Consider the following 24,693-nt stretch of genomic DNA (forward strand, 5'->3'; position numbering starts at 1 on the left):
TTAACCAGAGGTATAGCCACCCCCAAACCAAAACCAAAAGGACAGCAGTTAAAACAAAAGTCCCCACATAATGCACAACTGAACGATATACTAAATAATTCCGGTTTTACATCAAGGCAGTACAGAGAAGCCGATAACCACAAAAAAAATGGAGAGAGGAAAAGAAAAGAAAGGGCAGAAAGAACTGTGCATATCGATGGCCATATCGATGGCCCTATCCCGACCTGAGTCCTTGAATTCAGAGAATTCACAAAGTCCTTCACCTTTTCTGCTGAATCAAAATGAGATACCGACCTCCCATGAGCGAAATGCAACATGGCCAGGGACCTCAAGGAATATTGAATGTTCAGATCCCTTAATTTTCTCTTAACTTCATTAAAAGCCCTTTCTCTTCTTAATTCTTGCTCCTGAGAAGTCCTGAAAAGATATTATTCTTGAGCCTTTGTGCATTAAAGCCAGTGGATCTCTTCCCAGTCTTCTTGCTGTTTCAATCACTAACTGTTTTTCTTTATAATGCAGGAGGCGCACAAGGACCGTGCGGGGGTGTGGGTCTGGTCCTGACCTGCACATTGCAATTCGGTGGGACCGCTCTCAGCTCAACAGGCCCGACTCCAACTCCAGCCCCAAGAACGTCAGGAACCACTTCTCCAGGATTCCAACGAGGTCTTCGCCTTCCTCACGTTCCAGAAGACCCACGAGCTGTAAGCTTTTTCTCTTACTTTTGTTTTACAGGTCGTCCACTTGCTCCTGAAGGACCCGAACCTGGTCTTCCAGCGTTTGGATCCTTCCTCCTGAGACCTCCGCCACGGTCCTCTCCTCCGCTGCCTATTCTCTTTGGTCCAACATTTGAATTTCCTGACCATGCTTTTCCAGCGTGGCAGATAGTGGTTCCACCGCTGCTTCAATCTTTTCTCAGAGTTTGGCAAACTCCGAGAGTAACTGCTGCCCCATTAAATCCAAAGGGACTGCCCTGGGAGTTTGAGCAATGGCTCCATGCACCCCCGATGCAGTAGGGGAGTGCCCTGCCTGCTGCACCCCTGTCGGCCCCTTTCCTTCATTTGCTTTCATTCTGGTCCTAAAGCTGTCAAACCACAATTATAGCAGCTCCAGATGTTCACTAAGTTTATATTAGTATTTTTTTCTCCTAAGGATGGTTAATGAGGGGGGGGGGGGGGGGGGGGGGGGGTGTAAAGGTCCACATTGCCAGAGGATATGGCACAGAGCCCAACACAGCAGACCACTCAGACCACCGCCATCTTGGATCTCCAAGAAAATGGTTTTCAGACCAGTAGAGAACAGCTACAGGATCATACAGCACAGAAACAGACTCTTCAGTCCAACTAGTCCATGCTATGTTCTCAAATTAAACTGGTCCATCTGCCAGTGACTGGCCCATATCTCTCCGAACCTTTCCTATTCATGTTCTTATCCAAATGTCTTCTAAACATTGTTACTGCACCTGCATCCACACTTCCTCTGGACATAGATTCCACACACAAACCACTTTCTTAATAAAAAAGGTTCTCCTCATATCTTTTTATAATCTTTCTCCTCTCCCCTTCAAAATTTGCTCCCTCATCTTGAAACCTCCACCCTAGGGAAAGGACACCTGCTGGTCATCTCATCTATACCCTCATGATTTTATAATCCTCTATAAAGTCACCTCTCAACCTCCTACATTCCAGTGAAAAACATCTCAACCTATCCACCCAGATGTAAGTATATTCATATCCAGTTATGATCTGTTCAGTGCTGGCGCAAGCTCGAAAAACCAAATGGTCTACCCCTGCTCCCAATTCTGTCACACTGTGTGAGACCATAAGGCATGAGAACAGAAATTAGGCCATTCAACCCATCGAGTCTGCTCTGCCATTCAATCATGGCTGATAAATTTCTCAACCTCATTCTCCTGCTTTCTCCCCATTACCTTCGATTCCCTTGATACTCAAGAAGCTATCTATCTCAGTCCTAAATATACTCGGTGACCTGGCCTCCCGTGGCAATGAATTTTATAGATTCAGCACTCTCTGGCTGAAGACATTTCTTCTTATCTCCATTCTGAAAAGTCTTCCCCTTACTCGAAGGCTGTGCCCTCTCTTACCAATGGAGACATCTTGTCAATGTCCACTCTGTCCTGGCTGTTCAGCATTCTGTCTGTTTCATTTAGATCCCCCGAGTGTGGGCCTGTTAATCAGCATGGACGAGACCCTTCAGGATGAGGGACAGAGGAATTAGGTTCAGCAAAGTGAGAATGGGGGAGAGTCTGAGGGATGGAGATTTTCAGCTTTCTGGGAATGAGAGAGGAAAGAAAGTTTGATATAAATTAGAATTGATTACATAGGCTTATTGGCCAAGGAGTGGCAGATTGAGTTTAATTTAGATGAGTATGAGATTTTGCATTTTGGTAAGGCAAATCAGGGCAGGACTTATACACCTAATGCTAAGCTCCTGGGGAGTGTAGCAGAACAAAACGCCCTTGGAGAGCAGGTTCATAGTTCCTTGAAAGTGGAGTCGCAGTAGATCAGATAATGAAGGAGCTGTTTGGTATGCTTTCCTCCATTGGTCAGTACATTGAGTTAGACCATGTTTTGGAATACCACACTCAGTTCTGATCTCCCTGCTGTAGGAAAGATGTTGTGATACTTGAAAGAGTTCAGAAAGGATTTAGAAGGCTGTTGCCTGAGTTGGAAGGTTTGAGCTCCAGGGAAAGGCTGAATAGACTGGGTCTATTTTCCCTGGAGTGGAGGCTGAGGGGTGACCTTATAGAAGTCCATAAGAGGCATGGATAGGATGCATAGCCAAGATCTTTTCCCCAGGATATGGGAGTCAAATGTATAGGGCATAGGTTACCCCTCTCATCTCAAACCTGAGGGGAAACTTCCTCACAAAGATGGTGATGTCTCTGTGGAATGAGCCGCCAAAGGAAGCGGTGGAGGCTGGTACAATTACAACATATTAAAAGGCATCTGGATGGGTACATGAATAGGAAGGGTTTTGAGGGATATGGGGCAAATGCTGGCAAATGGGACTGGATTAATTTAGGATATCTGGTTGGCACCAACGAGTTGGGTCGAAGGGTCTGTTTCCGTGCTGTATGACTCTAATCGTCCTCAGTGAAAGTAGAAGTGGTTGTGAAGACTAGACTTTCAGAGCAGTTTTCAAAGATGTTTTGCCCATCCTGGGAGCAGAAGTTACAACAAAATCTTTCAGTTGTGAGACAGCAACTGAGTGAGGGAGCACATCTGGAATCCTAGTGGAATGTGGGAATTCATTGCACTGTGGGGATGAAATGCTTTCAGGTTTACTGGCAGTAAGTACAGTGTGCTGAGTGGAGAACCTAGTGAAGTGTTAGGTGGGTTTTTGTTTTAAACTGCTCATTTCATTCAGCCTTCAACATTGTATTTCCAACGCTGTCCATCAGAAGGAGCGGTGAATCAGTAACTGGTATCGTAAGAAGCCTTTCGGTTTTCAGTACTGTAGGTATTGCATTGTTTCACCAGCATTGTAAAGGTCAGTGGCAGGTGGGAGGTGTGGGCTGTATTCACTAGAAATGATTAAGCAGTAACAGAACACACATACGAGAGGGCAGGGTGGGACTTGTCTTTCGATTTTCAGAAAGTGGGAGGTTCTGGGAGCTGTCATCCGGAGTGCACACAACCTTGGTAAATCAATGAAGCCCTACAGTGTGGAATCAGGCCATTCAGCCCATAAAGGCAACACTGACCCCTCTGAAGACCATGCCACACAGACCCACCCCCACCCCACCTATCCTGTCGTTTGTGCTGGTGAATTAGACTAGGACTAGGGGACTTGGCCTCAAGATTAGGGAGAGTAGATTTAGGACAGAGATGAAGAAGAACTGCTTTTCCTGGAATGTGTTGAATCTATGGAATTCTCTGCCCAAGGAAGCAGTAGCAGCAGCTTTATTAAGTATATTCAGGATACAGTTGGCTGGGTTATTGCATTGTAGGGAATTAAAGGGTAGTTGGGACAATGCAGATAGGAGGAGCTGAGATGATGATCTTAATGAATGGCAGAGCAGGCTGGATGGGCCAAATGGCCTAGTCCTGCTTCTATTAATGTGAAACTATAACTGTGCATTTCCCATGGCTAACCCACCTAACCTGCACATCCCTGGATACAATGGGCAATTTAGCATGGCCAATCCAAATCCAGGCCAGTGAGCAGTGTGATGATGTGGAAAATGAACGTTAGAGAACGATAAAAAGGGACAAGAAGGATAAACGTACCAGCAATCAAAGCTGGATTCAAAAAATAAAAGTAAAAGCTGAATGTGTGCTGCATTGTAACAAAAGTGAATGAATTGGCTGCATACATTGAAGAGAATAATTATGATCTGAGACTCCTTACAGAGAGGTTTAATGGGAAGCTCGGTAAAGGTAGAGGGCTGGCATTACTCATCAAAGCACTGATCACAGGGTAGCCTGGTGTCAGCTCGGATTTCAGGTCCTGATTTCTCTGTCCTCTGTTGATCTCCCTGTTCCCACAGAGTAAGGTGTCGTATGTCCTCAGCTCTGCTGGGTTTTTGCTGAAGCTTTGACCCCCTTTTCCACCTTCCAGAACAATAAAACATTCAGTCACTCAAGGCCCAACCCACATTGCCCCAGCCTGTCAACCATCCAGACAGAGAGACTATCGTAGTGGGGAATAAACAAGAAAAATGAAACAGAATTAGAAATAAATAGGTGAGCATGTTTAATGTTTGTTCATTAGGAAGTAAGCCAGAAATAAGGGTCTCCCAGGATTCTTATGGTACCCAACTTGAGGAATTCTGTCTCCCTTCTATCTAACTATTAGTACCCAACTCTGATTTATAACAACACTTACAGAAATAAAGCATTTGTTATCAAATAGACATAGAGATAAACAGCATAGACATTTGCTTTCTCTCATGCACGCACACATGCATATAAGTGTATAGGGTGAATTTGTATTTGCAGAATTATGTTTATAGATACATAGAACATTACAGCGCAGTGCAGACCCTTCGGCCCTCAATGTTGCACCGACCTGTGGAACCAATCTGAAGCTCATCTAACCGACACTATTCCATTCTCGTTCATATGCCTATCCAATGACCATTTAAATGCCCTTAAAGTTGGTGAGTCTGCTACAATTGCAGGCAGTACGTTCCACACCTCGACTACTCTGAGTAAAGAAACTACCTCTGACCATCTGTCCTATATCTATCACCCCTCAATTTAAAGTTATATCCCCTCGTGCGAGCCATTGCCATCCAAGGAAAAAGGCATTCACTGTCCAACCTATCTAACTCTCTGATTATCTTATGTCTCAGTTAAGTCATCTTTCAACCTCCTTCTCCCTAACGAAAACAGCCGCAAGCCCCTCAGCCTTTCCTCCTAAGACCTTCCCTCCATACCAGGTAACATCCTAGTAAATCTCCTCTGAACCTTTCCCAAAGCTTCCACATCCTTTCTATAATGCGGTGACCAGAACTGTGCGCAATACTCCAAATCTGGCCGCACCAGAGTTTTGTACAACTGCAACATGATCTCATGGTTCTGAAACTCAATCCCTCTACCAACACAAGCTAACACACAGTATGCCTTCTTAACAGCCCTATCAACCTGGGTAACTTTCAAGGATCTACGTACTTGGACACCGAGATCTCTCTGCTCATCTACACTACCAAGAATCTTACTATTAGCCCAGTACTCTGCATTCCTGTTGCTCTTTCCAAAGTGAATCACCTCTCACTTTTCCGCATTAAACTCCATTTTCCACCTCTCAGCCCAGCCCTGCAGCTTATCTATGTCCCTCTGTAACTGACAACATCCGTAGTCAGTATCCACAACTCTACCGACTTTAGTGTCATCTGCGAATTTACGAACCCACCTTCTATGCCCTCATCCAGGTCATTTATAAAATGACGAAGAGCAGTGGACCCAAAACAGATCCTTGTGGTATCTCACTCTTAACTGAACCCCAGGATGAATATTTCCCATCAACCACCACCCTCTGTCTTCTTTCAACTAGCCAATTTTTGATCCAAAAATTTGATTTTGTTCAAAAAATGTGCAGTCTGCTGGCAGTCAATGCAGGCAGTGCATGCATGTAATATTTTGTAAATTTCACTTTGGAAACAGAACCTGTCAGATTCAAAATTGGGATACAGATTGTGACCTCATACCTTTAATGCATTGTCTGAGCTGAGATGTCACCTTTAGTTACAAACCTTAAGTTATCTCGAGAAGGTGATTTGTAAGAAGTTCTGAGATTTACATATTAATGATACCTACAACCCATTCTAAAAGATTAAAGACTGATGGTTTGCCACATCTGTATGTTGAGTTTCTCACTGGTGTTGGTGTCAATGCCTTGACCCCGTGTCTGGTTGTTTCTAAAGACGTTGTTTTGCAGGTTTATCCTGAATTTATACAGTTTTCCTTTGCTTCCCAAAAACAGATCTGCTCACACTGAGCAGTATCCCAATGTCGTGAAAGTTGTTAACTTTCAGGTAGAGTTATTCAAAAGAGATGTTTTTACTTTTTTGGCCCTGAAAGAACCTGAATTAGCATCCTTCAGGAGAATTAGAGTGGAGTGAGAATGGATGGGGGGAGAGAGATTGGGATGGTGCTTTCAATTTTGTGGAATAACAAAAGAAAAGATTGTTCTGCAGAAAAAGAATTGCTTGTTCTGAATTTCGACCCTGGACTGATGTTAAAGTGGAGATTTGAGACGGCCCAGGGAATCCCTTGTGGACTCAGACCTGTAAAGCCTCTCTCTTGGTTCGTCCCGGAAATCGTACTGTTTGGAAGTCTGGAATAAAAACCTGTTATGGACAGTTTAGTATAATTTTAGTTATCCCCTTTATTCACTAATAGCATCACTGTGACAACATAACATTGATACCTATCAGCTAAACTAACTAGGTTCTAATAATCTAGGAGAGTAGGTTACCAGCTGTTCAAATGCCCAGCAGGCTACTCCAAAGTATTGATACAAAGTGGCTTCCTTTGTACAAAAGTTTGAAAAAGAAATTGCATGTTCTTAATTAGACAGATAACAGTGAAAGACAATAATTCATAAGGAAGAAAAGCCAATTGACAGGTCTGTGAAGCTTGACTAATCACTCCTACAGGCCCCAAGCCATTCGTCAGGTGGGAAAAACAGCTGAGTTAGGCGCCTGCTAGTGAGATAAACTCCTCTCATAAAGAGGTACCAGTCTCAGCTAATTGGAGAGTTCACAAGATAACCTTGCACAGCTCACATGTCAGATACAGTTGTTTTATAAAACGGCTTCTTCGTAAGGAGGGCAAACGTTCAATCATAAAATGGCTTCCCGACACATTGTGCAAGAATCTCTTCAATATTCGATCTAGAATAATTTCTAAGCTAGGAGCAGACTCCTGCTTTTTAAGCACTAAATCATTCTGTACCTGAGGCTGAGATGTTACTGTAAGGTTGCATTTAAACTGATTCATTCGTCTTCGAATGAAACATGCCTTCTTTTCAAGTTTGTGATTGAAATTCAAATAAGACATAAGATCTGATTAGTTAGAATTGACAGTGGGGCAGTCTGTAAAAACAGCAAGTAAGTTAAAGCTTTATCAGTATTTCCTTTTACAGAGGTTGCATTTCATAGCCAGAATTGGCTACTCAAAAGCATCAAAAAGACTCAAAATGCAATTAAATTCAATCCATAGCAGCTAAGCACTAAGAGTTAATTTTCTACTGGATTCAACAGCCTCAGCACTAAAATGGTGTCTCTCTCTAGTGTCCTTTTGAATTCTCAAGTCAGGGTTTTGTAACAGCAAAGATTTATTTTCTGTGACTGCCCTGCTTGCAAGGGGTATAAGAATCCATTATAATTGACAGCAACTGACCGTTAATTACAAAGTTTTTGATAGTACCAAGTTTTGTTTCAGGGTCAGAATCAAACACTGTCATTAATTTCACAAGGGAATGGCTGTGAATGTTATCACTTGGTGTCCTGTTCATACAGATTCACCGATGCTGAGGCAAACGTTCTTAATTGTCTTCCAGCATCATGTTATCACTTGGTAATCCCAGGTATCCCTACCTTTTGCATTCTTTAAGATCCCCCCTTTTCTGAGCCTTGCTGTCTGTCTATGTTCCAGTGCAATAAATGTGTTCCATAATTCAGCATTACATTTAGTCTAAATGTTTAAAGACAAGTTTTAAGGCTACAGACCTTCTCAGTGACAATGATGACTTTTGTAATCTCTTTTTACAGAGTATTTGATCTGAAAACTGAGGTTTAAAAATCAACAGATGAAGGGCTTATGCCCAAAACGCCGACTCTCCTGCTGCTCAGATGCTGCCTGACCTGCTGTACTTTTCCGCACTTTTCGACTCTGACTTTTCAGCGTCTGCTGTCCTCAATTTCAAGTCAATGTCTGACAGTTGTTCAGTCCATTGGGACTGTAACGAGTTTTGACTAAGATTCTGTGAGAAGGAGCAAAGTTTTTTGGTCCCTGTTTCAGTAAGTTTTCAGCATCAGTGGGACTGAATGAGAGACCCTACTGTTACAGCGCACTGAGTGTAGAACCTAAAACAGTTATCCAGCCTGGAAAGAGGAATTCACGGCGGGGAGGGACTGTACACGTGTTTGTGTGCCGTTGAAGCTTCAGCCATGGAGAAACCTGAGGAATCCCACCCCGTGGAGAAACCTTGGAAGTGTGGCGACTGTGGGAAAGGCTTCCATGTGCCGTCTGTCCTGGAGGCTCATCAGCGCAGTCACACTGGGGTCAGGCCATTCTCCTGCCCTGAGTGGGGGAAGGGGTTCAGCAGTTCCTCCACCCTGCTGAGGCACAGACGGGTCCACACGGGGGAGAGGCCCTTCAGCTGCCCGGAGTGCGGGAAGGCCTTTAGCAATTCCTCTGACCTACTGAAGCACCAGCGGGTCCACACCGGGGAGAGGCCATTCGCCTGCCCAGAGTGCGGGAAGGGGTTCAGCAGTTCCTCCGCCTTGCTGACCCACCGGCGGGTCCACACAGGGGAGAAGCCCTTCAGCTGCCCCAAGTGTGGGAAGGCCTTCACCCAGGCCTTTTCCCTGCTGAGGCACCAGAGTGTCCACACAGGGAAGAGGCCATTCACTTGCCCAGTGTGCGGGAAGGGGTTCAGCGATTCCTCCGCCCTGCTGACCCACCGGCGGGTCCACACTGGGGAGAGGCCCTTCAGGTGCCCTGAGTGTGGGAAAGCCTTCGCCCATGCCTCCAACCTGCTGACCCACCGGTGGGTCCACACCAGGGAGAGGCCCTTCAGTTGCCCCGAGTGCGGGAAGGCCTTCAGCAATTTCTCCCACGTGCTGATCCACCGGCGGGTCCACACCGGGGAGAGGCCATTCGCTTGTCCTGAGTGTGGAAAGGCCTTCAGCAATTCCTCTGACTTACTGAAGCACCAGCGGGTTCACACCGGTGAGCGGCCCTTCAGCTGCCCTGAGTGCGGGAAGGCATTCACCCAGGCCTGCAACTTGCAGAGGCACCAGCGGGGGCACCAGCGCTCCCAACAATCGGATTCTGCCGGTGAGGCTGCTGTGGGTCACCCCCAGGACTGAACCTCCTGCCCAGTCTGACAGTGGGAGAGTTAGTGGGCTTGTTTTGTTTTCTGCTGGATTGCACCCACTCCCACGGTGGCTCAGTGGTGAGTAGCATTTCCTCACAGTGCCAGGGACCCGGCATTGGGGCAACTATCTGTGTGGAGTTTGCACATTCTCCTCCTGTGCCTGCGTGGGTTTTCTCTGGGTGTTCCGGTTTCCTCCCACAGTCCAAAGGTGTGCAGGTAGGGTGGATTGGCGAAGCTAAATTGTCCCAGTGTTCAGGGATGTGTAGGTGTGGTGCATTAGTCAGGGGAAATGTCGAGTAATAGGATAGGGAAATTGATCTGGGTGGGTTACTCTTCAGAGGGTCAGTTTGAACTTGTTGGGCTGAAGGACCTGTGTCCACACTGTAGGGATTCTGTGATTCCATGAACTTTGATCCATTGGGCGCTACTGCATGTTCCCACTGAAACAATCTGCACAAACCCAAGCCTGTGAGACCATCAAAGCAGACGTTAGGCCATTCAGCCCATCGAGTCTGCTCTGCCATTCGTGAGAGACAAAAACAAACTGCAGATGCTGGAATCCAAAGTAGGCAAGGAGGAGGCTGGGAGAACGCAGCAAGCCAGGCAGCACCAGCAGTGACGTCAGTGTTTCAGTTATTAACCCAAATCATTGCCTTCTCTACCAGAAATGATTTACCAGGATGTTGCCGAGAGTTTGGGCTACAGGGAGAGGTTGAATAGACTGGGCCTGTTTTCCCTGGAGTGTCAGAGGTTGAGGGGTGACCTTATATGGGTTTATAAAATCATGAGGGGTATGGATAGGGCAAATAACAAGGTCATTTCCCTGGAGGTTGGGCAGTCCAGAACTAGAGGGTTTATAGTGAGAGGGAAAATATTTAAATTGGACCTAAAGGGCAACCTTTTCATGCAGCGGGTGACGCATGTATGGAATGAGCTGCCAGAAGAAGTGGTGGAGGGAGGTACAATTACAGCTTTTAAATGGCATCTGGATGGGGACATGAATAGGAATGGTTGAGAGGGATACAGGCCAAGCGCTGGAAACCGACCCTTTGGTCCAACTCATTCATGCTGACCAGATATCCTAAATTAATCTAGTCCCATTTACCAGCACTTGGCTTGTATCCCTCTAAACTCTTCCTGTTCATACACCCATCCAGGTGCCTTTTGATTAGATTCCCTACAGCGTGGAAACAGGCCCTTCGGCCCAACAAGTCCTCACCGACCCTCCGAAGAGTAACCCACCCGAACACTACAGGCAACTTAGCATGGACCTCAAGGGACAAGTTTTCACACTGAAGGTGGTGCATGTACAGAATGAGCTGCCAGAGGAAGTGGTGGAGGCTGGTACAATTACAACATTTAAAAAGCATCTGGATGGGTATATGAGCTAAATGATGACAAATGGGAGTAGATTAAATTTTGGATGTCTGGTCAGCATGGACGAGTTGTAGCGAAGGGTCTGTTTCAGTGCTGTACATCTCTACGACTAGGCCTCTCAGGTTCACACACAGAATCTGTCAGTAACGGTTCGGTTGAAGCAATGTGGTGTCTTTTAGAGACTTCGAGTCAAAAGAGGTGCACAGTAGTGAAACAGACCCTTCAGTCCAACTCGTCCATGCTGACTGCATATCCCAAATTAATCTCATCCCATTTGCCAGCACTTGTCCATATCCCTCTAAACTCTTCCTATTCATGTTCTAATCCAGATGCCTTTTAAATGTTGAAATTGTACCAGCTTCCACCACTTCCTCTGGCAGCTCATTCCATACATACACCACTCTCTCAGTGAAAAGGTCACCCCTCAGGTCCCTTTTAAATCTTTTCCCCCTCATCCTAAACCTCTAGTTTTGGATTCCCCACCCTGGGGAAAAGATTTTGACTATTTACCCTATCTGTGCCCCTCATAATTTTATAAATATCTACCAGGTCACTCCTCAGCCTCCGATGTTCCAGGGAAAATACCTGCAACTTATTTAATCTCTCCCTATAACTCAAACCCTCCAACCTCAGAACCATCCATTTAAATCTTTTCTGAACCTTTTCAAGTTTCACTACATCCTTCCTGGAGACACAATTTGCAGGTGTTCAGTGTTATGGACCAGGCAAGATCCCCTTAAAACATTCTAGGAAGGTAGCCCAGACCCTAACTTTTTTTAGTTATTTTAGGCAGAGGTATCTCAGGAGTGATGTAGCTAGTCAAATCACTTGGCTTCCAGGAAAACAATTTATTTACACACCACCGAATGAAACCTTCGTGACCACTCCATTGACTGGTGTTGCCACCTTCAGGGTACAATCGACTGAACGCCCAGATCTCTAACTCCCCCTCGCGAGAGCCAAGAGTCCTCAGTTCTATTGAGAGGGGGAATTTGGTCGTCAGTCATCTCTGTATTAGAGAATGCATCGTTTAAAAACAACTGAGAAGGGGATTCCTGACAGAAGATTCAACAGAAGGCGGCACAGAGTACTCCAAGAGACACGTAACCTGGCTGTAATCTGAGAGACTAAATTCCATTGTTACGAGAGGCAATCGTATTTATTGGATCAGCATATCACGAGAGTCAGTAGTTAGAAGGGATTTATTTGGTTTGTTAATAGTTTAGTTCATCTGTTCACCGTTATTGTTGGATAAATAAATGGATTTTTGTTGCTTTTAAAGTGTCAGGGATTTATTTTTAAACATTAGAGCAGGTTACACCACTTTTCACAATTTTACAGATTATAGGGCGATGCGCTTCTCTTTGGGTGTTTCGGTTTGAGATCTCTGGTGGGGTGGGGGTTGGTGTCTAACAGTATTGACGTGATGTCATGCTGAATACAGTGGAGTCAATACTAATCCCAGCCTCTTGCTCTGGTTGTGGGTGAATTAATTTGGCCACTGACTCAGAAACAACACACAGAACCAACTACTGAAACAACGATTCACACGTCATTGCACGTAGCAACTAAAACTAAAAACCCTCAAGGAAGCAAGTTCAGTCTCACCGCTGCCACCCTCCCCCCACCCGGCTATCACCTGATTGCTGGCAGAATTTAACCGAGTTTCCATCGACAGTGCCCATCTCTGGAAATGTCAAGGGGTTTGATGCAATATTGTTCTTCCAATACTGCTGCTGCAACATTCTGGAGCGAGAACGTAGAACAATACAGCACAGTTCAGACCCTTCAGCCCTCGATGTTGTACCAGCCTTTTATCCAACTTGAAGATGAGACTAGCCTGCATTCCCCTCAATTTACTGCCGTCCATGTGCGTGTTCAGCAGTCACTTAAATGTCCTTTAATGTATCTGACTCTCATTCCAACCCTGGAAGTGCATTCCATGCACTCACCATTCAGAGTAAAAAACCTACCTCTGACATCTCCCCTAAACCTTCTCCCAATTACCTTAAAATCATGCCATGTCATGACAGACAGTTCTGACCTGGGGAAAAAGTCTCTAGCTATTCGTTCTATCTATGCCTCTCAACATATAGTACACCTCTATAAAGTCACCTCTCATCCTTCTTCGCTCCAATGAGAAAGGCCCTAGCTCCCCCAACCTGAGACATGCCCTCCATTCCAGGCAGCATCGAGGTAAATGTCCTCTGTACCCTCTCTCAGCTTACACAGCTTCCTGTTGTGGTTCTCTTCACCGAGCTGGGAATTTGTGTTGCAGATATTTCGTCCCCTGTCTAGGTGACATCCTCAGGGCTTGGGAGCCTTCTGTGATGTTTCCTCTGGCATTTTCCCTACACATCTTCCCTAAAATTAGGTGACTAGAAGTGAACACAATATTCCAAGTGTGATCTAACCAGTACTCCATACAGCTGCAGCATAACCTTGCAGCTCTTAAGCTCAATCTCCCTGCTAACGAAAGCCAACACACCGTACACCTTTGTAACAACCTTATCAACCTGGGTGGCAACTTTGAGCGATCTATGGACTTGGACTCCAAGATCCCTCTGTTCCACCACACTGTCAAGAATCCTGCCTTTAACCCCATAGGTTGAACAAACAGAGGAGTTTGGTGAAATGAGAATCATTAGATAAATGCTACTGAGCGAACTGATGGTTTTATGGGCTGGCAAATCTCTGGATTCAGGTGGACTTCATCAGAGAATTTTAAAAGCTGGCTAATGAGTTCATATTTGCATTAATGTTAATTTTCCAAGATTTATTAGATTCAGGCAAATTTTCCTCAGACTGGAGAGTAACATATTTAATACTTCTGTTCTCAAAGGGAAAGCTACATCATGGAAAATGTGGTCGCTTGAGTCTATGGCAATTAAACATTTGTTTTTGAATCAATTAAGGAGATTATAACCACCAAGGCAAAAAGCTCATGGTAATTGAAAAGAATCAGCATGCTAAAATGAAAACGAAATGTTGTTTCACCAATTTATTCATAGAATTCCGAGAGTGTGGAAAGAGACCATTTGGCCGATCAAGTCCTGCACCAACCCTCAAGTGCATCCCACCCAGATCCAGACCGCCACCCTACTCCCGTAACCCTGCATTTAGCATGGCTAACTCACCTAGCTTGTACATCCAAGGACATTACGCAATCCAGCATAGCTAATCCACCCAACCTACACATCTTTGGACTGTGGAGCCCCCAGTGGAAACTCACTAAGACATAGATAGAACATGCAAACTCCAAACAGATAGTCGACTCAAGACTGAAATCAAATAGGTGTCTCTGGCCGTGAGAGGGAGCCACTGTGCCACCATGCTATCCTAAAGGAATTCTTTGAAAGAGTATGTAAATTGAAGCCTGCGGGTATACTGAACTCGAATATCCTAAAGGTGTTTGACATGTTTTCACGAAAAGCATATTGCACAGAGGAGCTCATGGTGTAAAGTGTAGTTATAGAACATCAACTGACTGGCAGAAAACAGAATATGCAAAAAATGGTTCTTTTGTCAAATTGGTTGTATATGACAATGTATGGTGGTGTTCCAACAGGGATCTCTGCTGGCTCCTCAACTTTCTACAATTATATCGATGACTTACAGGAGGGGATCAAAGGTATGTGGTTACATTTGCAGGCAACACAAAGGTAGATGGAGATGTACATTGTGGGGATGACATATCAATGATGCAGACTGATAGATTGGTTAAATAAATAAGCAAAACTCTTGCAAGTGGTGTACAATATGGTAAAATGCAATTTGTCACCTACTTGGAGAACAACTGCATAATTCTGAGATGTAGAGGGATCCGGGGGCCTTGCAAGTAAGTCACAAGTTAGAATGCAAGCACAGCAAATGATTAGAAAGGCCAATGACATAAATGTAAGGCGATTATGCCTCAGTTACAGAGCAATGGTGGGACTACATCTTGAACACGGTGCTCGGTTTTGATATCCTTACCTAAGGAAGAATGAAAATGCATTAAAGGCAATTCACAGAAGGTAAACTAGATTGACACCCACAATGAACAGACTGTCTAATGGAAAATCATTAGGCAGGCAGGTCTAACTTTCAACCAGAGTTTGGAATAGCAAGGGGTGATTTGATTGAAGTTTCTATGAGCCTGAATGGTCTTCAAAAGATGGATGTTAAGGGATGTTTACTTACTGTTGTGAACGAACAATTAGATCACCCCTTTATAGAGTCATAGAGATGTACAGCATGGAAACAGACCCTTCGGTCCAACCCGTCCATGCTGACCAGATATCCCAACCCAATCTAGTCCCACCTGCCAGCACCCGGCCCATATCCCTCCAAACCCTTCCTATTCATATACCCATCCAAATGCCTCTTAAATGTTGCAATTGTACCTGCCTCCACCACTTCCTCTGGCAGCTCATTCCATACATATACCAACCTCTGCGTGAAAAAGTTGCCCTTTAGGTCTCTTTTATATCTTTCCCCCCTCACCCTAAACCTATGCCCTCGAGTTCTGGACTCTCCGACCCAGGGAAAAGACTGCCTATTTATCCTATCCATGCCCTCAATTTTGTAAACCTCTATAAGGTCACTCCTCAGCCTCCGATGCTCCAGCAGCTCAAATCCTCCAACCCTGGCAACATTCTTGTAAATAGTTTCTGAACCCTTTCAAGTTTCACAACATCTTTCCAACAGGAAGGGGACCAGAATTGCACGCAATCTTCCAACAGTGGGCTAACCAATGTCCAATACAGCCGCAACATATCCTCTCAACTCATGTACTCAATACTCTGACCAATAAAAGAAAGCATACCAAATGTCTTCTTCACTATCCCATCTACCTGCAAATCCATTTTCAAGGAGCTATGAACCTGCACTCCAAGGTCTCATTGTTCAGCAACACTCCCGAGGACTTTACCATTAAGTGTATAAGTCCTGCTAAGATTGGTTTTCCCAAAATGCAGCACCTCACATTTATCTGAATTAAACTCCATCTGCCACTTCTCAGCCCATTGGCCCATCTGGTTAAGATCCTGTTGTAATCTGCGGTAACTCTCTTCGCTGTCCACGACACCTCCAATTTTGGTGTCACCTGCAAACTTACTAACTGTACCTCTTATGCTCGCATCAAAATCATTTTGGTAGATGACAAAAAGTAGAGGGCCCAGCACCGATCCTTGTGGCACTCCACTGGTCACAGGCCTCCAGTCTGAAACACAACCCTCCACCACCACCCTCTGTCTTCTACCTTTGAGCCAGTTCTGTATCCAAGTGGCTAGTTCTCCCTGTATTCCGTGAGATCGAACCTTGCTAATCTATCTGCCATGGGGAACCTTGTCGAACACTTTACTGAAGTCCATATAGATCACATCTACTGCTCTGCCCTCATCAATCCTCTTTGTTACTTCTTCAAAAAACGCAATCATTTGTGACAAAGAAGGAGGGAAATTTTTTGGAAGGTTGTGCAGCTTTGGAATACTTTGCGACACAAGATAGTGGAGACAGGACCATTGAATATTTCTAAGGCAGAAGTAGATTAATTCCTTTGCCTAAGAAGAGGTTATGGGGATGGATGTGAATGTGCAATGTATAACACAAAATAATCAGCCATTATCTTCTTGGAGTGGAGCAGCTTAATGAGCCGAATGGCTTACCTCAGCTCCTAATTTGGACATTCATATATTCTGCTAGCTAGAATGACCTGAGTTTGACCAGCATATATTTCCAATAAGCCCATGTTGATTCTGCTCTGTCCTGTCATTAATTTTTAACTGTCCTGTTGTTGTACCTTTCTTTATAGATTCCCTGTGCTCTCTTCCTTCTTTCTAAAACAGTGGGATGACATGTGCCACTTTCCAATTACCACTTTCCAGTGAACTAGCGTTAACCACCAAGCCCAGGGAATTTAGCTACTTTAAATCCTATTCAATTCTCTGATGCATTTTTGTTTCATACATATTAATATCCGTCAGTTCTTCATTTATACTAGCCCCTACAATCGCCATAATTTCTGGAAGCTATTAGTATTTTCCACTGAATGACATTTCCATCACTGAAACTCTTACCAGCAACATCCTGTGATTTAAACCTGTGACCTCCTGATTCAGAGAGAAGGCTGATCCCTACTAGCAGCTGGTTTGGGTGTATGACTGTCACCAACACGGGGGCAGTTTGGGAAATCCATTCTTGTTGGGCCAGTAAATACTCAATTCATGCTGCTCAGCATCAAAGGAGTTGACAGTGTTAAGACAGTGTCAGTATCAAAGGAGTTGACAGTCAGTAATTTGATTTATCTGAAACAGGTGAGATGTTTCCTGCCTCTGTTCCAAAAGCAAAGATCATGTCCAAAGAATCTGTCCCTAGTGGATGTTTACTGCTAACAATTGGAGTCCAAGACCTTTGTCCTTGGTTACTGATAGCTTATTGCTCGAGAGGTTGGATCAAGGGGAACACCTATCTAGTTCTTGGTCAACTATCAACTATCCAAGGGCAGAGGGGCATCAACTTGTGCAGAAAGGAGCAGGAAGAAGCTAAACAACATTCATGGGTTAAACGAATGAGTGGAAAAAATGTTTAATGTCACCCAATACGACAAAATCAGACCATTTACTTTTCACCCAAGAAAGACTGATTGGAGAACTGCTAAATTATGAGAAACTAAGCACTATAAAAGGGAAAAAAAGACTTTGGAGACCAAGTACACAAATCATCAAAAGTAGCAGACAGGTACAAAAACCAATCGAAAAATACAAATAGAGGCCTCTATTACAAAGGAGATGAAATACATGGGGTTGAAAGTTATGTTTCAGTTCCAAGCATCATAGAATTCTAACATCACAGATAGACACCATTGGCCTTTCATGTCTGATAATTGAATTCTGGTGGAGTTTCCTCGCTTTCACATTTGTGGTGTGAAATTCTAACACCACCTCTGCACACTTCTGGAGACCTCGATTTTACAGAATCACGCCACATTCCTCTCTACCTCCTCCAGGAATAACCATTTCTCCTGAGATACTGCCAGTTCCTCAGATTACTTGGTACCCCCGAATCCAATCCGCATGTCAGGAAATCTCTGGTGCTGCCCCGACACCAACAGTCACCCTTGGAACTGAAGAAAATGCAGAAATCTAAGGTGCAAAGAGACTTGGGTGTTCTAGTCCAGGATTCTCTCAAGGTAAACTTACAGGTTGAGACAGTAGTTAGGAAGGCAAATGCAATGATGACATTTAATTTGACAGGACTTGAATGTAAAAGTCGGGATGTACTTGAGGCTTTGTAACACTCTGGTCAGGCCATATTTGGAGTATTGTGTGCAGTTTTGGGCCCAAATCTCAGGAAGGATGTACTGGCCTAGGCGTGTGTTCAGAGGAGGTTCACGAGAATGGTCCCAAGAATGAACATCTGAACAAATAAGGAATGTTTCAGGATTCTGGGTCTATATTTAATGGAATTTAGAACGATGACGGGGGATCTAATTGAAACCGACAGAATTCTGAACAGACTGGATGTTGGGAAGATGTTTCCTTTGCTAGGAAAGGCTAGGAGCCGAGGGCACAGCCTTAGACCAAAGGGAAGACCCTTTAGAATGGAGGTAAAGAGAAACTTCTTCAGCTAGAGTGGTGAATCTATGGAATTCACTGCCACCGAAGACTGTGGAGGCCAGGTCATTGAGTACATTTAAGCTGTGAAAGATAGTTTCTTGAGTATGAAAGGGATCAAGGGTTACTGGGGGAATGGGGTTTAGAAACTTATCAGCCATGACTGAATCGCAGAGCAGTCACAATGGGCTGAATGGCCTAATTTCAGCCCCTATGGTCTTATGATTCACTGATGTGTGGAGGGGTGAGGAACGGGGGGAAAGAGATGAATACAATTAAGGGGAAGCTGGATACAGATGAGGGAGAAAGGAAGAGAAGGAAATACAAGAATTGTACATTAAATTACAGAACACATGCAGAGGGATCTGGGCATATAGATCCCTGAAAGTGGCAAAGCATGCAGCACGTGGTCAAGAAGGCATACAGCATGCTTGCCTTGAGTGTAAGAGTTGGCGAGTTATGTTACAGCTATTTATTCCGGCCACATTCATAACATTGCGTGCAGTTCTGGCCAGCATGCTACCGGAAGGACCTGGATGCTCTGGGAGAGGGTGCAGAGAAGGTTCACTAGGATGTTGCCTCTCATGAAAGCAAAAATCCTCTTTGGATTTCTTTTGATTTGCGAAAACAGGTACTAATCTGGGTCTTTTGTCAAAGCAAAGTGGTATAAAGCAAACGTGCGATAAGTGGGGGATATCAGTTTGCTGATGAGGGATGGGAAGGGGCGATGAAGAGGGGTAGGTGGAGGCTCAGGCAGAGCAAAAACACTTATAGAGGCTAATTGAGCCGACCAGCCTAGCCCTGTGGGACAGAGACAAATGTATCTATTTCAGACCTACCTGCAGGGGTTGGACAAACATTACACTCCATCCAGGGTAAAAATGTCCTCCATCTGCTCCTGCAGATCAATTCCGTAGGGAAGGTGCTATCAGACAGCACTGGAAGTAAAGTGGGTGCGAGAGCAGCAAACCCGACAGAAAGGATCCTCTTGCCCCTCCCACTTCACCCACTAAACAGGGATCAAGGTGTGACTCAGCGGCAGTAACAGCAGAATACACTGGCACGAGAGTGTGTCCAGCAGAGATTCACACGATCGATCCCTGGAATGGTACGCCTAACATACGATGAATGGCTGATGATCCTGGGATTGTATTCATTTGCGTTCAGAAGGTTGAGGAGAGATCTAATAGAAACTTACAAGATCATGCTTGGCTATGAAAGGCTGGATACTGGGAAGTTGTTTCCATTAGGCGGAGGAGACTAGGATCCAGGGACACAGCCTGATAATTCGAGGGGGTCAATTTAGAACAGAAATGAGGAGACATTTCTTCAGCCAGAGAGTGTGGGCCTGTGGAATTCATTGCCAGGGAGCGCAGTGGAGGCCAGGACGTTAAATGTCTTCAAGGCAGAGATTGCTAAATTCTTGATTAAGGAATTAAGGGCTACAGGGAGAGTGTAGGTAAGTGGAGCTGAAATGCCCATCAGCCATGATTAAATGACAGAATGGACTTAATGGGCTGAATGTCCTTACTTCCACTCCTATGTCTTATGGTCTTAATTCATCGATGTTGACTAGATATTCTAAATTAATCTAGTCCCATATGCCAGCACATGGCCCATACCCCTCTGAACCCTTCCTATTCAGAAACCATCCAGATGCCATTCACATATTGTAATTGTACCAGCCTCCACCATTTCCTCTGGCAGCTCATTCTTTACGCTCAATACCCTCTGAGTTAAAAAGTTGCCCTTAGGTTTCTTTTAAATCTTTGCTCATCCACCTCACCCTAAAACTATTACACTTTAGTTCTGGACACCCCCAGACCCAGGGGACAATACCTTGTCTATTTTCCCAATCCATGCCTTTCATGATTTTATAAATGTATACAAACGCCTCTGCCGCACTCGAGAAAACAGCCCAAAACAATTCAGCTCAAACCCTCCAACACTGGCAGCATCCTTGTAAATCTTTTCTGAACCCTTTCAAGTTTCACAACGTCCTTTTGATAGGAGTGAGAGCAAAAGTGGCCTAACCAATGTCCTGTACAGCCACAACATAACCTCCCAACTCCGATACTCAGAGGATTGGGAAAGTTGTATTTTGTGGGTTTTGAAAACTGGGAAAGAATGGAAGTATAACCTGAACTTTTGAGGGTCAGTTTGGAAGCATCAACAGTTCGGGGGGGGGGGGGTGGCAGAAAGAAGAGATGAGGAAAGGAAGCCAAACGTGCTGCAGCCAACACGGAGCAAGAACAGAGGATGTAAAACTGTTGCAGCCAGCTTGAAGCTGCAATGTGGATCATTGCACGTGCTGTACTTGAACCTGATGCATTTATTTGTGGGAATCAGATGCATTTTAAAAATAAAAATAAAGTATCTCCCCCTCCCCAATAGCTATCATCCGTCCCTCCTCACCCGGGTAATTAAGACACATACCTGAGTTGGCAGAGTAGATTCCCTCCTTGGATTCACTCCAGTTGCTACAAGTGAACAGATTTCCCCCTCCCTCTCTCCCTCCCAGGATGAGGAGTTGCCCAGAGGAGGGTGTTTCACATTGAAACTGATACTGCCACTTCCGCGTTGTGATGTTAAAAATGGGGCAGGGAGCGGGGACAGGCCGAGAGCAGAACTCTGCAGCAGATGGAAGGAGAGCAGTTTGCAAAAATCCCTTCCCTTCAAAGAATCCTCACAGTCTGGAAGCAGGCCACTCGGCCCAACAAGTCCAAACCAACGTCTGAATGGTAATTCACCCATATCCCTCCCCTTATTGCCCTACATTTATCCCAGAGTAATACACCGAACTTACACATCCCTGGACACTATGGAGGGAATTTAGCCTGGCCAATCCACCCTTGAAGATCTGGATCCCAGACGGGACCCCTCCGTCTCGAGATCGGTCAAAGAACGAACGGAATGCGGACTGTACAAAGCAAAGTTATCAGTTTAATAAAGCAAGGCAGTCTGACGCAATTCTGTCCAGCAACACAGAAGTTAAAGCTTCTGAGCTCCGTGGCGAAATTGCAGAATTACTTTCGAAAATTACACATCATTTACATGTTTTTAAGAGACAGCACAGCCTTAAAAGACCAATCAAATGTAATAAGGTGACATGATTGACAGCAGGTTAGTCCAATATTTCCTAGGAAACGGATTGTTTTACTCTCAAAATCATCCTGTGCTTGCTAGTTCAAGGTTAGTTCGAATACCAAATTCATATGATTCATATTATTAAACTCCATTGTTTTCTTTTCCCCAAAGCTAACCAACTCAGCAAAGCAGCAATTCAAGTTCACAGTGTCAAATCATAACCTGAAGCTATTTTAAATTGAAAAGCCATTTTGTGGTTAATAAAAACCTACATACACCTGTTGCTCCTAACAACAGCCTAAATTCAAATTTTAAATTCTCATCTGCCCCTGGGTTCATCTCCATCATTGCAAGCTCATCAGACGAGCCCCTTGCAAGGCGGGGGGGGGGGATGATAAAGATCGAACTTGCCCTGATGTGTGGACTTGCCATTGCCAGCATTGGTGCACATGAAGGGACAGTTTACCTGTGCGATCCCGAGCAACCAGAGACTGTGCACCAACTATGCCAGGAAGATGTCCTGGTCTGCTGAGGGACTGTACATTACCAAGAATGACTATTGCAGTGGTCAGAGATTGAACAGGAGAAAGTGAGGGCTGCAGATGCTGGAGATCAGAGCTGAAAATGTGTTGCTGGAAAAGGGCAGCAGGTCAGGCAGCATCCAATGAACAGGAGAATCGACGTTTCGGGCATAAGCCCTTCTTCTGAAGAAGGGCTTATGCCCGAAACGTCGATTCTCCTGTTCCCTGGATGCTGCCTGACCTGCTGCGCTTTTCCAGCAACACATTTTCAGCTTCATCAGAGATTGAACAGTTCATTTACAGAACAAGTCTAAATGGTCTTTACCCTGTAAAGGTGTTGTGTGCCAGTTTGATACCAGTTGTGCTATGAGCTACCCTGGTAAGCCTTGCCCCATCCAAATAGGTCACACCACAAAAGAGAAGATAGGAAAATGTTATCTTTCGATTACAATTTGTTTCTTCAAAGTCACAATAGAATATTTGGCAGGGATGAAGTGGTCTGTCATGTGCTGACTTCAGCAAAAGACTTTTTGACCCCTAATGGCACCAATGTCTTCCCAATTATGGGATGGGTGGAACTGTTCTGGTACAATAACCGCATCTCTTACCAAAAGACCTATCTATTGAACAGCCTGAAGGAAGTCACAAAGACAGGCATGCCTCTTATTGGCAAGGTCCCTCCCTTACCTACACTAAACCTGGTTATTATTTTGAATAAAGTAAGTACTCCTCATGCTGTAACTGTAGGAACATAGTCTCCCCTGAGTTTTGCACAGAATGGAAGAACCCAAAAGCTCTACAAAACAGTAATATCATTCTTTGGGATATGCAGCTCTCAGTGACTTTTTTCTGTAGGAGGATTTTCAGGAGTTATTAGCCATCAAAACCGTACTTATATCGTTTGTGGCATCACCCTTTTGGGTAATGAGACAACTGCTGCTTTATTGAGATCAGGATTTAAAATTTGAATTTAGGCTGTTGTTAGGAGCAACAGGTGTATGTAGGTTTTTATTAACCACAAAATTGCATTTCAATTTTAAATATTATTTTAAAATAAATATAACAAAATAGCTTCAGGTTATGATTTGACATTGAACTTGAATTGTTGCTTTGCTGAGTTGGTTGGATTTCGAAATAAAAGAGAACAATGGAGTTTGCATAATATGAATCATAAGTAATTTGGTATTCGAACTAACCTTGAACTGGCAAGCATGGGATGATTTTGTGGTAAAACAATCTGTTTCCCAAGAAATATCGTTGGACTAACCTGCTGTCAATCATGTCACCTTGTTACACTTTATTGGTCTTTTCTTGTAATTCAGGCTGTGCTGTCGCAAAAATAAATAATTCGTAATTTTCGAATGTAATTGTGTAATTTTGCCACGGAAGCTTTTAACCTGTGTTGCTGGACAAATCTGTGCTAGGCTACCTTATGTCATTAAGCTGATAACGTTGCTTTAAATAGACCGTACTCCTAGTGATTCTTTTGACCGATCTCGGACCGAGACACCCAATTGAGGGGGTCCAGACCTTCACCCCAACCTGCAGAACCCCGAACACCATGGATACACTTACCTCGGCCAATCCACTCTAACCTGCACATCTCTGGACACTGGGGGTAAATTAGCATGGTCAACATACACTAACCAGACCATCCTTGGGGATTATCAGTAATTTAGCATGGCTGAACCCCCCTAACCTGCACATCGCTGGACAGTATGGGGAATGAAGCTCGGCCAAGGCCGAGGTAACCACGAGGTTGGAATTCTCTCCCAGAAATGACAGTGGATGGTGCCCTCACCAAGATGGCCGCCCGCGCTCCCCGCCCCAAGTCAACATGCGCCTGACCCTCACAAAGATGGCGGCTGGTTGCCAGGCAACCCGAGAGCGCCTTCGCCGGTGAAGTAAACACTGGGCCTGTGGTGATTTTATTGGAGGCCTGAGGCCTCCCCCTCGGAGTTTATAAACTCCCCAGTCTCCCTCCTCCCGCGGGTCCCAATCCTACCCTGTCTCACTGTCTCCTCTCCCCGGGGGCAGGAGCCAGGTCTTGGCGCTCAGGCCTGGGCGACCTCCCCGGGATGTTCCTGAAACCTGGTCCTGTTCTGAAGGAGGGTCACCGGACCCGAAATGATTTCTCTCGGCACGAGCTGCCGGACCTGCTCAGCTTTTCCAGCGGTTCTTATGACTTCAGCCACCTACACCATTCTGCTCCCACACTCAGTAACACTGCCTCAGTCCCGCTGCAGGATCTGCACTGCACATGCGCCAGCTCACAAGGGGCGGGGTATGTGACGTATCCCGGGTTGAGGGGGCGTTTCTGTGGAGGCCACCAACCAATCGGTGACAACGGGGGCGGGGCGATCGTTTTGCCGGCCCCCAGCCTCCAGAAAGGTGTTATTTAAAAAAGTTTCACCGTAGTGTTTTTTTTTTAACTTTTCAGCCTGTTGTGAAATGTTATTCTGGACCTCTGGAAGGGTCAAACATTAGGAAAGTTTCAAACCTAAACAAAGTGATATTAAAAAATATAAATAAAAATAGGTAAG

The 24,693-nt window shown here is 44.9% G+C and overlaps 1 protein-coding gene and 1 long non-coding RNA gene across 2 annotated transcripts; one reads left to right on the top strand and one right to left on the bottom strand.

Moving 5' to 3' along the window:
* The first annotated feature begins 8,271 nt into the window (after nt 1-8,271).
* Nucleotides 8,272-10,398, top strand: LOC148143873 (uncharacterized). Its single transcript, XM_087975674.1, has one exon. It carries the CDS (start codon nt 8,639-8,641, stop codon nt 9,560-9,562), a length of 924 nt encoding a protein of 307 aa, XP_087831800.1. The 5' UTR covers nt 8,272-8,638; the 3' UTR covers nt 9,563-10,398.
* A 4,280-nt stretch (nt 10,399-14,678) lies between these two features.
* LOC148143874 (uncharacterized) lies at nt 14,679-22,638 on the bottom strand. Its single transcript, XR_015751752.1, has 3 exons — nt 22,476-22,638; nt 21,349-21,462; nt 14,679-14,922 (listed from the first exon to the last, which is right to left on the bottom strand). It is a non-coding gene; the product is annotated as an uncharacterized LOC148143874 (long non-coding RNA).
* Between the last annotated feature and the right edge of the window lie 2,055 nt (nt 22,639-24,693).

This window comes from Chiloscyllium plagiosum, unplaced genomic scaffold (genome assembly GCF_037043375.1).
Source record: "Chiloscyllium plagiosum isolate Xiang-an unplaced genomic scaffold, Cpla_swu_hap1 HiC_scaffold_27, whole genome shotgun sequence".
Lineage (NCBI taxonomy): Eukaryota > Metazoa > Chordata > Chondrichthyes > Orectolobiformes > Hemiscylliidae > Chiloscyllium > Chiloscyllium plagiosum.